Source organism: Fundulus heteroclitus, unplaced genomic scaffold (genome assembly GCF_011125445.2).
Source record: "Fundulus heteroclitus isolate FHET01 unplaced genomic scaffold, MU-UCD_Fhet_4.1 scaffold_189, whole genome shotgun sequence".
NCBI lineage: Eukaryota > Metazoa > Chordata > Actinopteri > Cyprinodontiformes > Fundulidae > Fundulus > Fundulus heteroclitus.
This window is the reverse complement of record NW_023396601.1, coordinates 189,661-207,002: the sequence shown is the minus strand read 5'-3', so window position 1 is coordinate 207,002 and position 17,342 is coordinate 189,661. Positions and strand designations below refer to the sequence as shown.

The following is a 17,342-nucleotide window of genomic DNA, read 5'->3' as shown; positions in this document are numbered from 1 at the left end:
ATTGTTTTCAGGTAAACAAAAAGAAAAAAGAAAAATGTTCCAATATCATTAGACTTTCCTTTAGCCCACAGATCGGTGTCAGATTGATTAGTCTGTTTATTCACCTGGGTGACTAATAAGCTGATCAAGGCCCTAGCTACAGTGGGAGGAGGACTGTATTTACCCTGAAGCCCAAACAGCCAGTTAGAGGCTCTTCCCAAAACTGTCAGAAACTAAAGCAGTCGTGCACGGTCCAAGGGCTTCTAAGTAAGGGTTCCTCTTCGCAGCTGTAATACAGTGAGTGAAGGCGAAAGCAATTAGCTGTGGCAGGTGGAGAAACTTCGCTGGCCATCTTCTCTCCTCCTGCACAGACACAGTGTCTCGCCTTCGGTTGCACGTGGCTTGGGCATGGACTGGCCAAGGCAGCATTAATTAAACACAGGGAGACAGTAAAACCTTTGTGTGCGAGACCAACGGCTGCATGACTTAACTACCTTGACCTCATTTAGGTTAGGACGTTGCCCATTTTTAGTGGACCTTAATATTTTTTTTATTCGGTCACAATAATGAGCAGTTTCTGCGAAAGGTGGGGGGTGGGGGGAACAAAAAAGAAACGTTCGCGTCAAGAAGAGCAGTCTTGTTGCTTTCTAACGCCGACAGATGCGGGGATGTGGAGAGGATTCAGCAGTGTTGCTGTTTTGACACAAATTAATGAAGTGCCTGATATGTATCCGAGGGAAACAGGGAGTGACAGTAAAAATGCCTCTTCCTCTCTTGGCTATACATTAGTTTACATTCAACAACAGCAGTGTCACGGTCATTAACCCACAGCAGGGCCGCTGTGTCCCTGTGCCCATTAAGCATTAGACAAACTGAGAACGAAATGAAGTGTCTGGTGAAGCTTATGTAAAGCACAAACTGTGACTCTCTGTGGCAGTGGACATTTACAGCTTGTGTAGGGCTGCGCCTGATATGGTAATATCACTAATTGCTGCCTAATTAGATGCGAGTCAGTGAGTCGTGTTTTAATACTCTTCGGGGATCGTTACTGAAGGAGAAGAAATTCATCACTTCTGATGAATGACAGTCGGGTCAGCAGGAATTTTAACATCAAGACTGAGGGACTGATGGGAAGATGCAGGAGAGCTCCGAACTAATGGCTTTTTCGCGCCGTAGTCGTGTTACTTAAGTAGAGTCATTTTCAGCATGGTGCAGAGCCGCTTCAGAAGTTAATCACACATTAATTCGGAGCTCTACGTGGAGATTTACCATTGACTAACAGCGTGAGATTGAAACCAATAAGCCTTAAAAGAGTGAAAATTTACGTTTTATAATGGCAGGCAGGAGCTGCTGATAATCACGACTGCAAATTATTTATGATCTGCTTTAAAGTCGGGGTGGGCAGTATGATCGTTGTGGGGGGGGACGGTATCTGATGAGACAGAACACTGATGTGGAGATGACAGAGCCATGTTACGGCAGGGTTTCTATATATGTGCACCAAAGTGGGCTCCCTACAGCAAAGGGGGTAACGCTCAACGCCACGTGAACAAGATTATTATTCATACAGCCCCCTCCAAAAATAATTGCAGCCCCTGGTAAATATGTAGAAAAAAGCGTCCAAATAAATTCCTCTTATATTCTATTAGCCCAGCCTTACAGAAAAAAAATTTTTTTTTAAAATAATCAACCTTTAAATTGAGGTCATTTTGTCCCTTCGCCGTTTCATACCTTTGCGTTTCAGTTTGATCGTTTTTGATTTATTAAATGTTTAAATAAGAGACCAGCGGAGGGGGAAAAAACCCTCAACAACCAAACAGTGTCCTCAGAGCAATCAGACACTTGTTGAATTCAAATGATTTTCATGCCTTTTTCCAACACTTTCTGCCAAGATTTCCACTTACACGAGAATACATCACTATTCTGGTCGTCGTGTTTTTACCTCCCTAGGTTCACATAAAAGATCTCAAAGTTCGCTTCAATGCCAGGGCAACCTGACACCCCCCTTGTAACGAGACATTTTGGCTAAGCATGGTTTACATTTACACATTCCTGAATCAACTTAGTCTCTCATGTATCAGCATAACCTAAATTAATCATCCTGCAAAACGGGGCTTGAAATGAAAATAAGTAGAAATAGAATTAAATAATGTTAGACAATTCCATTAACGTTTTTATGACCATTTATCTGAATAAGTCAACTTAGTCTTTCCTACTGTAAGCAAAAGGTTTATTTATATCCGGAGCCTGGCCAAATCACAGTGTGAGAGACCATTGTTTGTTAAAAAAGGTACTGTAAAAACTGTTAATTATGCCACAGTTGACATTTTATGATGTCACTGTATATTATATTAGTGATTACCATGATAGATACTTAGCTGCTTACTAACTGTAAACTTGAGCCTCTGTGTCTTTTCACTGGAACATATCTTAACACAGAGATTTCCAAAAGGTCTCCAGCATTTTCAGCACTCAGGATGTTCCATCAGGTTGAAAGTTTAAAGGTATATAACAGAGAAGTTTGCAATACTTTAGCCTTCCTATTATTTACTAAAAGTCTTGCTCTCTCTAGCTTTCATGCCTGAGTAAATCACAGAGGTTTTTGACGTGTCTTAGAAAATATCGTTTTTAAAAAAAATATATCTTCTTACATCTCCATGTTTCTCTTTCTTCATTTTTACTCACTTTGTTGGCACTACAAATTAGAATAGTCTACCCTCAGTGACTGCTTCCGCACCAAAGAGTGTATCCTGTTACCAGCTATGGTTGGTGCGACAGAATCAGCCATTTTTCCAACGTGTATTTTACTTTTACCAAATTAATGAATTAATTCAATGTTTTAAATAACAATTGTCTACAACTTCCTGTTTCTCTAGTTTGACAAATTTCTTGTCGCCACTCTTCAAAATGAGAAAGACAAAAGAACATGCCAACATTTAAGGCGGCTGCATGGTGATCCGCATTAGTTGAGTACTGACTACAAGAAAGAAGCTACTCTCCTGAACTCTTATTTACAGTCAGAGCAAGAAATGAAACATTTACAAGAAGTTAACCTGCTGCAAACGATGCTGGAAGATGACCAGAGTTTATCTTTCCACCATGAAACACTGTTGGGCCATTGCAGAAAAGGTGCCATCTTGGGGTCACCAAGGCTCCAAAGAAACCACCTATTTTAAGGCTTCACATTTTTTCCCTGTTGCACTTATATACTGGAGGGTGCTGTATACGATAACTTCAAACAAAATAGCTTTTTAATATAAATGTTAAAAAGTTAAATAATCTGTTGCTAATATACAAAGCTGTAGTATTTTACATTTTGCACTTTGATATAAAATATATATTTTTTTCCTCTTTTTTTATGTTGGAATCAGATTTTATTTCCCAAAGACGAATTTCTTGAAAAGGTGTTTTGTGTTTTTTTTTTTTGTTTTTTTTTTCAAGAGGTGCCAGGCATATGTCTTCTCTGTTCACTCTCAAAGTCATTTTGGTTGTTTGTATTGTTCTTCCCAGCTGGGGTGAGGTGGCGGAGACAAAGGCAGATGTGTCCCTGTTTGTTTTTGAAGTGTCAGAGTTAAGTCTAGCGTGTGTGTGTGTGTGTGTGTGTGTGTGTGTGTGTGTGTGTGTGTGTGTGTGTGGGGGGGGGGGGGGGGGGGGGGGTTCTGCTTCGGTGTGATGATGCTTGTGTTTGGGTGTTTCATTTCCCCCCCATGTGTTGTCTCTGTTTGTGGTCCACAGGTCCTCCGCTGCATTGTTCATCCGCCTCCTCCTCCCCTGTTGAGCAGCTCCCATACCCTCCCCCTTCCATTGCAGCCAATGGGAGCCATGGGAGGTTGCTAGGTAACAGTGCGGCTCAGCCAGCCCAGGACTCTGACTCTGAGGATGAGTTTGGCCCCAATTCATTCTTAGTTAAAACTGGCTCAGGGAACCTGTATGCTCCTTCCGCTGCATCTGCTGATGGTGAGTTTGGTTTTCACACTACTGTTGCTTTCTGGAGGTCAGCCTCCCCCCCCCCCCCCCCCCCCCCCCCCCCTCCTTTGCTCCTGGATGTGTTGTGTTACAGGCCGTGCAGATGGCTGTGGGCAAAATAATGTCCTTCTTCTTTTTTTAACTTAAGCACCTTACGAGAGAGTGGAAAGTTAACAGTCGATATGCAGCCTCAGGAAATGAGCAGAACTCTCTGAAGTTAGGTGGGCAAAGTTCACAGCAAAGAGACGGGCGATTTTGGTTCAGCAGGAAAGATTTGTCACTGATATTTCTTTTCAGTTTCAATTTCTGCTGATGGGGGTAACCACCTAGCATCCCTCTGAAACAACAGCCCGCATGCAACCTCTCACACCTCACGCAGGAAATAAGAAACGGAGAGTAGTTATTACGTTCCAGCTGCAGTGTGGGTCTTTTGTGTCAAAATTCATCAGTGTAACATCTTTCCCTCTGTGTCGAATGAAGTTTTGTGGACTCCCCGTGTGGTTTCTCATTAAAAAACATCAGCTGTTTATTTATGTTGAAATGCAGTCTCCTGCCGGTACCCTAACGCTTATTCAAACTGACAGAATGACATTTCAGCTCAAAGTGCTAACACGGCGTTGACAGTCGACAAAAAAAGTATCAGAGAGTGTAAAGATGCGTGTTTACTAAGTAGGACGCAGAACGTGTCACACATGATATCTGCGGGTTAACGGACTGATTTTATTATGAGCAGGATGCTCTCTGGGTTCACTTAGGCTTTTCAGACATCTTCCCGTAACTTTTTAAAGGAGTTAAGATGCATTTTTGACATAGTTTAAAAAACAGACTCTTGTTGCTAATACTAAGAGATTGAAATAGTTCTAATTAATGACTTATTTTGCTCTCTCTTTTAGAGAAAAATTAAAGAGGAACAAAAATTGCAGCGATCCACCGATCAGGCTGTTTTTTTTTTGTTTTTTTTGTTTGTTTGTTTTTTTGCACCAATTTCCGCTTCCGATTTTTCTTCCCAAGGACTAGAACACATGAAAGAAAAATAGTGCTACAGATTATTCATCTCTAATGACAATGTCGTTACAACATTGTCATTAGAGATGGCACAAACATTTAACGTTGATGCTAGATGTCATACGATAGATGTTAGCCCTCATAATGAGGACATAATTAAGAGGACAGGTATTGTCTTCATAATTAAGACTGAGGAGATATTATCAACCAATGTGTACTTCTATCTTTTTGCCATTTGTGCATATGTCTTGGGAGGGAGAGGGGATTATTATGCTGTGTATGATCGAGAGGGTGGAGGGGTGGAGACATTGGATGTTGATATTGGCCCAAATTTTCATATTGCTGCATCCTAAATATCCTTGTTGATGAATCATGGTATGTGTCTCTAATCTCTATCTGAGTTTTACTAAACCTAAAAGCTGATTGTTGAGTTTGTAGACCAAAACTGGTTGGAGGTTTTTTTTTATGCTTTCAATAAAATGGGGAAACAAAATACACTTTCTCTATGGATGACCAGAAAGTTGTTGATCAGAGCTGATCAATTGAAAAGTATTTAACTCCAATATATGGCCGTTTGATCAGTTTGACTGATGACTTGGTCTAACTTGTACTTATTTGAAATGTTGTGTCAAGCTTGGAAACAGCTGGAAACGTCTAAAAGAAGCAGTCATGTGCATAATCCAGGTAGACGGACATATAAACTTTCTTTAAATCTAAAAGATTCAGAGAGGCTAATTTCCCATAGGTCAGCATTTGCTTGCGGAATAAAGTTGCTCAGTGTTTTAGCATAGATGCCTTTAATCTAAAGCTGCTACCTCAGTCTTTTGCTGGTGGAGTAATCCTAAAACAACATAAATGATTTAAGTAATTGATCAAGCTCACAAGTTAACTAGCCAAAGGGTTTAATTATATGAAACTCCAAGGTGCCCTGACTGCCTTCTCAGAACGCCTGCAGAATGAGTTATTAATCCCACTGCAAATCTCTCGGCTAATTCCTCTGCAGCAACACAGTGGTCACCCAGCAGTGGCACGACTGGCTTAAGGCGAAACGGGTGGAGGGGTATGGCCTTTACCGTGGCGGAGAGGTTTTTTTTTTTCTCACAACAATGAAAGCGATTTGCATGAGTAGATTGTTTAGTTTAGCCTCGGGCTGTCAGGAAGACGACTAAGGAGGAATTTCACCAGCTCGAGTTGCTACCTCTGGTTATCATTAGGGCTTTGTAGGATTTTTTTGTAAGTGGCAAAGTGCAGCACAGCACTGTGTGGCTTGGCACATACTGCTACGCTTTCCTAATAGGTAACAATGGTAAAGTAAAATCATTAAACTTAATATCGGTGGGTCGATCCAGTCTAAGGACTTGCTGGATTCTTAGTTTTCCCAGAAAAGTTGTGTGAAGCTCATCTTGTTCATCACACCCCTAATGGAATCTGGTGTTTTATTTTGAGACTTGTCTCTTTTTTTTTTTTTTTTTTTTTTGTTCTGTGGGAGTAACACTCTCATTAAAATTTGGAGAAGAACAGCAAAGCGTCTCCAAGTTTGTTCAATTAATCCACACAAGTTAGATAAGCTTTCTCTGTATGTCTTTTTTCCCCTGCATCTTCAGCCCCTCATCCAACTATTCAGCAAGCTGGGTAACTTTGTTTATTCTATTCTGGGTATCTCTCAATTTTGATTAATAGGAAAGAAAAAAAAACCCCCGACTCTTTCACTCCAGTGAACAGCACAACGTTCATTCTTTTTGTGGCAAATAATATATGTAGCTAAATAACTCTATCAATCAGGGCTTGTTTCGGCAGAATGAAATGGCTTGATTGGAAACTGTTCAGTGTGACATTGTTACATAGAGCTAAATAAATCTAATATTCACAAGGTGACACAAAAGTAGCGAGAGGTGACAAAAAAATGAAAGTGAGGTGTTGGATGTGTTTGCCGGAATGATAATAAATATTCCAGATCCACAGACTTTTACTTTAACAAAACAGATGAATTAAAGTTCCCTTTTTTTTTACTTTAGAAAATATTCCTAAATGTAAATTGGAATTATGTATGCATGTCAAAAATCTGTGCAGGATTTACATGTGCAAAAAAAACCCAAAAACATCTATTTAAAAGCCACCGTGGGAAAAAAAAGGACTAGAATTCAAAATCCGATCTCTTTGATATGCAAGTCAGGCTTTGAAGAAATGTTTAGTGTCGTAGCTTACACTCTGCAGGAAAGAAAATAAAAAAAATTGTATTGTCAGTAAACAAGGGGGAAGAATATGCATGCCTCAAATAATCACTTCACAGTGGAATCGTTCCACAGGAAGAAAAAAAAAAAAAAAAAAACAGGTGGTTTTTATCTTTTCAGATTACATTCGCCCAAGGTCGTCTGTGAGCCCAAATGCAGGACTTAAAATGTTCTGGTGGATTTTGAACAAGTGAAAGCTCTCGTTGGCATATCATTACTCACATTAGTAGCCTCCAAGGCTGCTGTGTTTTTTTTTATATGCATTTTTACTGTGGGGTGAGGGGGGAGTGTTTTTTGTATTTTTATTTCTGGGAACACTAAACAGTAGTTCCTCTAAGGCTGATGAGGCTGCTCGCTGAAGCCTGCAGTCCTATTGTCAAGCATGTGTCTCTCCGTGGCCTTCGGCTTTCTCTGAGGGTCTTCTTCCTGGGGAGAACGCCAGTTAGAGCCCGCTGACACGCTGAGCCGCAACATCTCAGACACTGCAGCCTCCCCGCATTAGCATCTCTTAATGCGAAGCAGCATGGGGTCGGCCAGGATCGGCTTTCAGTGCGGTCGGACGCCCCTGCGAAGAGGGCCGGCGCACCGAGCGGCTCGCAGCTGACCAAGCAGGAATGCTGTGCTGAGCAGAAGGCTCGGGGACGCAGCCGTGTGCGAATTCAAATAAGTCTTCATTTGAACTGCTTAATCATCCCCCCCGAGTCTGCAAAGACGGGGTGGGGGGGGGAATGTGGTTAAAAGAGGTCACACCAGAAAGTAATTTAGCCGCAGACACCATGCGGAATAAAACTATCTGAGGCTAAATAATATTTTCATGAGCAACACATGGCACCCTGATTTTTTCTGAACACACGGGACTCCGGTTTTGAGATCATGGAGATTCATCTTTTCTTGCACGTGCAGTGCCTTGCAAGAGTATTATTAACCCGTAAACCATTTCATAATCGCCAAAAAACAGCCACAACTCTTAGTAGTGCATAACTGTGAATCTGATTAGTGTGACGTGCACATGAAGCCCCCCCCCCCCCCCCCCCCACCCCACACACACACACACACACACACACTCCAGCTGCAAGTCTTTTGTGGAGAATTTCTACCACCTTTACACATCTAAAATCAGAATATTCTACCAATTCTGAATAAAATATCTTAAACTCAGGTTGGATGGACAGCCCCTGTCAACTCCAGGTGCCGCAGATTATCACTTAGAAAGTCTGGGTCGTGGAAAAATCTTAACAGCCCATGAGCTAAACCATTCAGCTACACCTCCAGCTGTATGTATAAGGTCATTGTAATGCTGGAGTCTGACCCTCCACCCCTTTCTCACGTCTTTTGCAGCCCCCTTTAACCTGTGATTACACTGTATTTAGCTCCAACCATCTTCCCATCAGCCTTACCCAGCTTCCAAGTCTCTGGTGAAAATATTCACAATATTATGCTGCAACCACCATGTCTCCTGGTCGGGATGTTGTGTTCAGGTTGGTGTTTGATTTTTGGCCACACAGCATCTTAAATGTAGATCGAAATGTTAATTTTTTGCTCTTTTTATCACTTTTCCTCAAAGGCCAAATTTGTGAAGGGCAGGATTGTCTTTCTTTTCCCCACTGAAGAAAAAACTCCCCACAGCATGATGCTGCTTCCACCATGTTTTGTTTCCGCGGATGCTGTTATTAGAACGTTATTTTATTTGCTACACATGCATTATAGTCCTAGACAATTTAAAAAAATCCACTGCCAGTTATACAATTTAAAATTTGCTTTTCAGCCATATAGTTTGTTTCTAAAATGGAATGAGACAGACAATTAGATAAGAGAGACCGTATAAAATTGATGTCAGTTTTGAAGAAAATGATTTATTTGTTTATCTACATTTGCAGAAAAATCTTCCGCTACTTTCAGAGATTCGTTATCACAATCAAGTCAGGACTCAAGCGGAGCCACTTTAAAATGCTAATATTACTTCCAGTCAGGAGAAAGATGTTGGTTGAAATTAAAAGAGTACAAGTAAGAGAATATAAATTAGTCGGTTGCTTCTGGACTTCTTATGGGCTTCTTTCAACAATTATTGCACATTTCAGGCTAGATTTATGGCTGCGCTAGATTTTATCAAGGGGTAAAAGAGCAAAAGGCGCACTATCAATATATGTATTTCTCTAAAATCACATCTCTGCTTCTTTACTCTTCGAAAAATCTGTACTCAGTGCCATTCTATCACACAAAGACCCAATAAAATATACGTTGTTGGTTGTTAAATAGGAAAATGTGAAAGGTCCTAGGGGGTCGAGCACTGTCGTGAACCAGTGTACGTTGCCAGTGAAGTGAAATCAAAAGGCCATTTGTCCGGCTACGTTCAGCCGGCTGTTTGTCAGTTCACGGTAACCCATTCAGAATACCTACATATCTTCTTTCCGCTGACGTAAATTTAAATGCATCACCTTCGTCGTATGATAATTGCCGACCATCTGTGCCTTCTAACAAAATCTCCAGCCTCTTGATGGATTTGTAGCAGAGTGACATACAGAACAGAGCATACATAACCACTTGTCTTGTTCTAGCTAAGGGAGCTCAAAGAATGACAGAAAATCCATTAGATCTAAGGAAGGCCGAGTGAAACATATGCCAGCACCGGTCTTAATGGATTTAGGTCGAAAACTCTGGCAGGCCCTTTTATAATTTTTTTTTTTTTTTTTCTTTTTATAAATTGGTGTTCCTTGTGAAACCTGGCGGTAGCTTGTTTTGCTTCTTCAAAAACAGCACATCTGTCTTCCTCTGGTTGGTATTAAAAAAAAAAAAAAAATCAAGTTTTATTTGCATTCTACAAACTTGTTTTTCCCTAAGGGAGAACCATTGAAGAGCCGGGAAGTGTGTTGTTTGTGGTACCTGTTACCTCGCAAATGGTTCTTTGGAAGACAGCTAGAATTCCCACATGTCTCTTTCCCCTCAGATTTATTTATTTTTTAATTTTTTTTTTATGGCGTGAGAAACAGCGGGGCTTGCAGAGAAAACCTGCTCCGCAGAGCCACTGTGCTGCTTCGCTGCATTCCTGACGAATTATATTTGTATTTTTATGGACAAATCTTTCTCAGCTGGAAATTCTGCTTTTGTGATTAGCCATGTGGGAGGAGGCTTAAGCCGGCGAGAGCTCCTGATTTCTATTGGTGCTGGATGTCTTTCGATTAATTCTCCATCAAATGGCTCGCACCTCAGTGGGCTGAGTGGACGTTTAGGGCGTATCCTATCACTTTAGATCATCAAATGTGGCTGTCTGCGTCGTGGATGTTATCCACTTGTGTTGTTCTGGAAGACACATTCCCCTGGACTCTACAAAAAAAGAAAAAAAAAATGTCACATGACGTCAAGAATCCAGACTAAACAGAAAAATAACTAAATAAAATATTTTCCCTTGAAGATTTTCTGTCACCTCCAATTATTGTAGTTATTTATCATGTGTTGAGTTTGAAATATATTAAATATGATCCCTTTACAGAAATATTGCAGTGCCAGAGTTTAACAGATGCAAGCATTAAACTAAAGTTAAAACGATCAGAGGATCATGCGGCGCTGCGAGCAGCTTTTTGGCATCGCTTCCTATTGATTGGTGTTTATGTCGTTGTTGATTACTCCTGCTGAGGAAATTATAGCATTGTGCTCCTACAAAATCTAACATCTGGAAGCCAAGCATCTGATTGAATTTGAATGCTTTTTTTTTCTTCTTCTTCTTTTTTTCTTTCACAAGACTGAGTTACAGCTAGATTACAATGCATGTAACCATTTCCAGGACAAGTCCATTGCTGATTTCAGTTACATATAATTTGTTCCAGCTGATCTGTAAAAATCGGGGGAAGGAAATGCAGTTCAGGGAAGAAGAAGAATAAAATCTATTTATGTTTTAATTGACTGCTGTAGAGAAATGAATTTTGCATAACCAAAATGTTAGTTTTGAGTCATGCCGCGCTGTCGTTGTAGTTCGCTATAGTCGCGTCTCCAGTTTGGACCAATGCTTTGGGTGTTTGCATTGCATTCATTGCATTTGACGTCAACCTTTTTTAGAAGGGAAAATTTGGCAGGGCGTAACGGCACTGGCAAAGCAAAGGGTGTTTGCACACAAATGTGAACTACCTCTCCAATTTGGGACGTTAATGTCAAAAGATGTTTCCACATTTCAGTTATTTACCACTGAGTCTAATTCACCGCTAACATATTAATACAAAGCCATTAGATACATACAGCAGGAGGGGTTTATACCAGCCAAACACCGACTTGTTTCCTATGCAGTTGGACGTGTTTGCGTCATGTTAAACATTTACAGGTATTTTGGAAGATACTGGTAGTTATATTGTTGTAATAAAAAAAAAAATCTCTTAAAGCTATACTTTTGTTTAGTGGAGCTTTTCCTCACAGACTGGACATTTTCTGTGAGCAATTATAAGAACTTACAAGAAGACTGATATTCCTGTTGTTTCCCGGTGTGGGGGGTGAGGTCTTAGCTAATGAAGTGGATTTGCCTTAATTACTTGTCTTGGAAAGCATCAGGAGGCCTTTACCGGTGCATGCATCTGTTAGGAAGAAAAATGAAACCCCCACATTCCCCAGACTGAATGGATATCATCAGGCCTCTGCTTTGAATGCGATGTGAGCGTTTGGCTATTGTGGCAAGGTCTCTATTCTCTGTCTCTTTCGATAACAAATGAATGTCCTTTTCTTGGCAATTTTGTTGTGCAAAGCAGGTCAATAGAAAACCATTAATTTTTTTCTCCTCTTCTATTCCTTGGATAGTAGTGAATAATTGTTGCTGAATCACCACATCAGCGCGGGGCGTGCTGCCCTGTGTTTTGTACCACAAACACTTTTATTCCTCATTCCTTTTTATTTTTGATGTATACTCAGTTTCAGCATGCAGCATGTATTTACCTGGCTGTGGGAAAATGTGTATTGCAGGACAAGGACAAGTTTGCACGCTGTCAGACTGGGAATTTCGATCACAATTACCGTTGTGTTGTTTTTTTGTTAAATTATAAGCTGTGTGTCGCCATTGTCATGGTGGATGTCTGCAAATCAGCCAAGTTGACCAGCATCTCGTGTTGCACAGGCAGTAAGATTTTAAGGCAGGCTGTTGGTATAAACAATTTTTGCGCCTTAAAATGCTGCATGGTTTCTGATTAATTCTCGGTAGGATGACACCTGCACAATAAATCTAGTCTGGATATGCCCTCTGTACTAACTATTCCACTTTCAATGGTGTTACTGTAATGGTGTTACAGCAAGCTGGAGGTGGAACGACAGCAACTCAGCCACGACAGCCACATAAATCCACAGAGCAGGGTACACACAGATGCTGAGACGCATGGTGGACAGAGTTTGCCAACGTTCTGCAGAGCAGCTGGAGAGCAGTACACAGAGTTTCATGGAATGGGTTTTCATGGCTTAGCAGAAGCAACCAAGCCTTACTTCACAAAGTGCAATGGAAAGCGTTGGATGCAGGATGTAAAGCATGCCACCGCTGGAATTTTGAGCTGAATTTTCTGGGGGGCTGAATCGTACCTCTTTGTCTGTCAATTCAGTCAACAGGTTTGGCCAGGAGCGTGGTATTTGCATGACTGGATTTAGTAAAAATCCAATACATAAAGCAAAGTTAGTTACAGTAAAAATTAGCTCTTAATCCTTTAGCATGCCAAAATGTTTTGGACAATTTCATGCTCACAACTTTGCGCCACATAGTGGCAGCCCACTGCTCCCTATGGGTTGAGTTAAATGCTGAACACAAATTTAATTGGAATGTACATTTTTCAATGACATAATTATTATTAGCCTATTATTATTATTATTAGTGCTGACTTCAATCCGGTATAGCAAATTTGGGATGAATATGTGTGGGACTGTGAGCCAGGCCATTGTGTCCAACATCAGTGTCTGACCTCATAAATGCTTTCCTGGCAGAATGCCGAAAATGACCATTAAAACCCTTTTTAAACTTTGTAGACTGCCAAGACTTGGAGCGCTTACAGCTGCACAGGATGTATCAGCAAGATATTGAAAGCGTTTGCAGGAAAAATGAATGGCATTAAAGTTCCATGTGTGCAAAGGCAAGTGACCCAACAGAACGGCAGTGGCCTGCCCCACTTTCCATTTAGTCATGTAAACACATTTTCTCACAGCAACTTATGAGTAGGATATAGAATTTTATTTTAAATCATAGGTTGTCAAAGCGGGTAAAAAGGGCTCCTGTGGAGAGTACAGTCTGGTAGGTGTGAAACGTCAAAGGGATAAATTGACAAGCCCCCAAAACTGAACATGTATGGTAGGTGACAGGGGAGAGAATAACTCTATTTCAGTAGAAAAGACTTCCAAGCAACCCAGATTCAAGCAGGGTGGTTATCTGCCTCAAATGGAGTTAGCAGAGAGGAAATGGACACAAACAAATAAAAAAAGGCCTAGGAAAACCTGCTAGGGAAAGTCGAAAATGTATGAAAACAAAACTTCTTACAGCAATAATAATAATAATCTGCTTAAAAAATAGAGGGTTGAACTAACAAGGGGGGGGGACCAAATATCTCCTTGCTGATAAACTCTCAGCATTAAATCAAAATGTAGCTCAGAGTCTCTCATCTCAGTTTATACTATGTTGTTTGACATATGAAAGAATATATATTTTTAAACTGCATTATTATGTGTATTCCAAAATAACAATACAAAATTGTAAGACACTGTTACGCTGTACTAACAGTTGATTACAAACAAGTCTTAGCTTTCCTATAAGAAAGCTAAGACTTGAAATAATAATATTGCTGAAATAATATTGCTGTTTACTAATTTGATAATATGCCGCACAGAAATCAGTATGTATTGCAATTTTAATAGGATAAGAAGGTACAGTAATCATATTTACAATAATTCGGCGATATTTACAAATGTGCACACAGCCATGCAATATAAATTACATTTCTTGTGCTGGAGACCTGCAGTTTTTTATACTCGACATTACATGGTAAATGTTTATCGATTAATTCATTAATTTATTTATTTTTGCTTTGTTTGTGTTTTTTTCATAAGGATTTTTAACCTTACGGCTGAACTATTCACAATTAATGAGTACATGGTCCCAGAAATAAACAAGTGGTTTGCAGCGATGAATTAGCTGTTGGTCTGCTTTTGCTCGATGGTCACACTCCTGGATTTAAAATGGAGCAGGGGACACATTTATCCCGTAGATAGATTTTGCCGTGTAACTGTGTCTTCTCTGTAAAAAAAATAATAATTTGCATAACCTTATGAATGGCTTCGGGGACCTCCTGAGCATGAGGGAGGCCATCAACAGCTGTGTGGGTTCACCTCACACTGGTATACTTTAGGTGTCTCATCCGCGAGAAGTAATAAATCATCTCTACAAAGACGAGACTTACTGCTCTTAATGTCCAAAACGGTCTAAAACTAAAATTGTTATTTTTAATTTAAGCCTGATAAACCATGAAAATGCTGTTTATGTTTGAAAACAAGGGATTAATGCGGTGTATTTAATTTGATATTTTGCGCTGCCTTATTTGCAAATGGTTAACACAGATGACCCTGTTCCAAAATTTAACAATGGCAACGGAATAGTATTGAAACTTGATGCCCCCACACACCAAAAAAAGTATATATATATATATATATATATATATATATATATATATATATATATATATATATATATATATATATATATATATATATATATATATGATTGGAGTGTCTAAACTTGTTGACTGACACGAGCCGCTATTGCTTTAATGAAGGGGTTGATTATAGGAAATAAGCTCCCTCTGTGCTGTAAATTGGCAATTTAGTGCTGAGGATATCTGACAAACAAGGAAGGCCCAAAGCTATAAAGCAAAGCCTTTCTGCGTAAAGCCAGCAGTTCATTGATTGATGAATGGCTTGGAAGACGTGGAAATAAATGGCTACGGAGTGCAAAAAGACATCAGTCTTGTATCTTGTGGAGTGCAGAGTATCAAACAGTGAGAACGGGTCCAGAGGCTACCCTCCCCTCTCCTAGGGGGTTCATATCTCTGTAAACAACAAAATAAGAACGAGTCAGCTCGGCACTTCTAGCCAGATTATCAGTTGATACGTACTTCCATGCAGGTGAAACAACTTCATGCGCACCTCAAGTCTGCTTCTGAAGTGTGCTGAACATACACTGCTAATGAAAGACATGCTCAAACAATCTTCCCTGACCCGAACAAGTGTCCTAAAAAGCTTGCAAGACTTTGCCGACTTCAGGAAGAGACCGGCTCGTTTGTTTAATCAAGCTAGTCCGTGTCTGTTCTGAGTAAGCTTTCCCCCGGCCTCAGTGGGAGGCACAGAGCACACAGTGGCGGTGATCAGTTAGAAGGAATAATGAGCAGGAGGCGGCCTTTTTTTTTTTTTTTTTTTTTTTTTTTTTTTTTGAAGCATGTGTCACGTGAAAGCTTTGTAGTTTGTCATTAAAAAGAGCTTGTAAGTTGCACTGTTAATTTGTTAGCGAAACCGCTGGTGTGAAAATGTCTGCATCGCTGCTACAGCAGGAAAGTTAACTGTAATTATTAGCTGATTGAGCTGAACGTACACCCAGTATAGTGTCTTGCAAAGGCATTTGTATGTATTTTTCTGGGACAACACAAAGTTTCTGTGAAATTACCTTTATAGATTGTTTCCCATTTCATTTAGGGTCTGGAGTTTGACTGGACTGTTTAAACACTTTGGTGTGATTTGAGCTGTACCGTACTATTTAGCCACATCCATCTTCCCGTCAACTCTAAGCATCTTACCTTCTGCCGAAGTAAACCAGCCCCAAAGCATCATGATGACACCACCATGTTTCAGAATGATGGGCAGAGTTTGTTTTCTGCCGCACATGACTTGTTGCGCAAAAGCCAAAAGGTTCAGTTTTGGTCTGATTCAACCTCAGCTCCTTCCTCTCATGTTTGCTGGGTCCCCACATGGTGTGCTGCAATCTGCAAACAGGACTTCCGATGGCTTTCTTTTACCAATCGCCATCTGCTAAGATCGGATTTCGACAAAACATCCCACCTGAGTGGTGGAATCTCTGCAGCTCCCTCAAAGTTACCGTGACCTCCTTGGATGCTTCTGTGATTAATGTTGTCCTTATCTGGCCTGCCAGGAAAGGTTGACTGGCATGTCTTGGCATGTTTGCAGCTCTGCCGCATTCCTTGCATTTTCGGATGATGGATTGTGATGGATGATGATGGACTGTGAGAGATTCACAGGACAGCTGCGTTTATGCTGACACACAGGCGATCTCTATTTACTAACTAGGGTGACTCTTCTGCTGACAAGTAGTTGGCTGGATTTGATTTAGGGGAACCAGGGTAAAAGGGGGAGAACAGAAGCGTATGCCTCACTTTTATAATTGGTTGTGTTTGTGTAACAGAAAATTGTAAAAGAGTGAAAGTAAAGGTGTTATTTCCTTTTGAACACAACACCCATCCTGTTAGAAGACTCTGTTTTAGTCCAGAACCAAATGTCTTGGATTAATGATTAATTTAAAAATAAACTTCTCAGAAATGTACTTTTATTGTCTTGTATAAAATTTTGCAGTCATTTATGTTTATTCCCATATGCTAAACATCAAATGCGCTTCTTCCGTTTCTGTCTGGCTGATGCTCTCAAGTTCTCATTTGTCTTTTCATGATATGCTTGAAATGTTGCTTGATTTTTCTTGCTGCTTCTCTTATTTTAGTTGCCTTTTTCCAAATGTGTTCAGCCCTCCGGGCAGTGCAAACTGTATTTAAATGAGCTGTAAAAGTAATATTTATCTACTTTTATGCCAGACACATTTAAAGAAAACTTTTAGTTCTCTTTAGATTCCACCCACTCAATCAAATACCTCGACAACAATTTTGTGTAGCATTTCCCACTCTACCTAATCCACTTTTTTTTTTTTTTTTTTGCTGGGGATGAAAATTTATTCATAACAACCTTTTGCAAATTCTTTATGAGAACGCTTAAAAGGTAACACCAAAAGGTTTTTTTCTCAAAAAGCCAAAAACACTTTTAGAAGCTGCGGACCTCAATAGATCAGTCGCATTTTGGCTCTGCCGGCAAACAAATTGGGAGTCGGTCTTTGATGGTAACCTCAAAGGTAGAAAAGGACCAAAAAGTTCCTCAAAGTGATCATTTAAA

At 40.2% G+C, this 17,342-nt stretch overlaps 1 protein-coding gene across 1 annotated transcript in view; it reads left to right on the top strand.

Moving 5' to 3' along the window:
• Positions 1-17,342, top strand: part of tenm4 (teneurin transmembrane protein 4) — a 281,927-nt gene that overhangs the window by 96,881 nt on the left and 167,704 nt on the right. Inside the window, exon 4 of the mRNA XM_036129592.1 lies at positions 3,715-3,936. Coding sequence (XP_035985485.1) covers positions 3,715-3,936 — 222 coding nt within the window. The remainder of the gene's footprint in view (positions 1-3,714; positions 3,937-17,342) is intronic.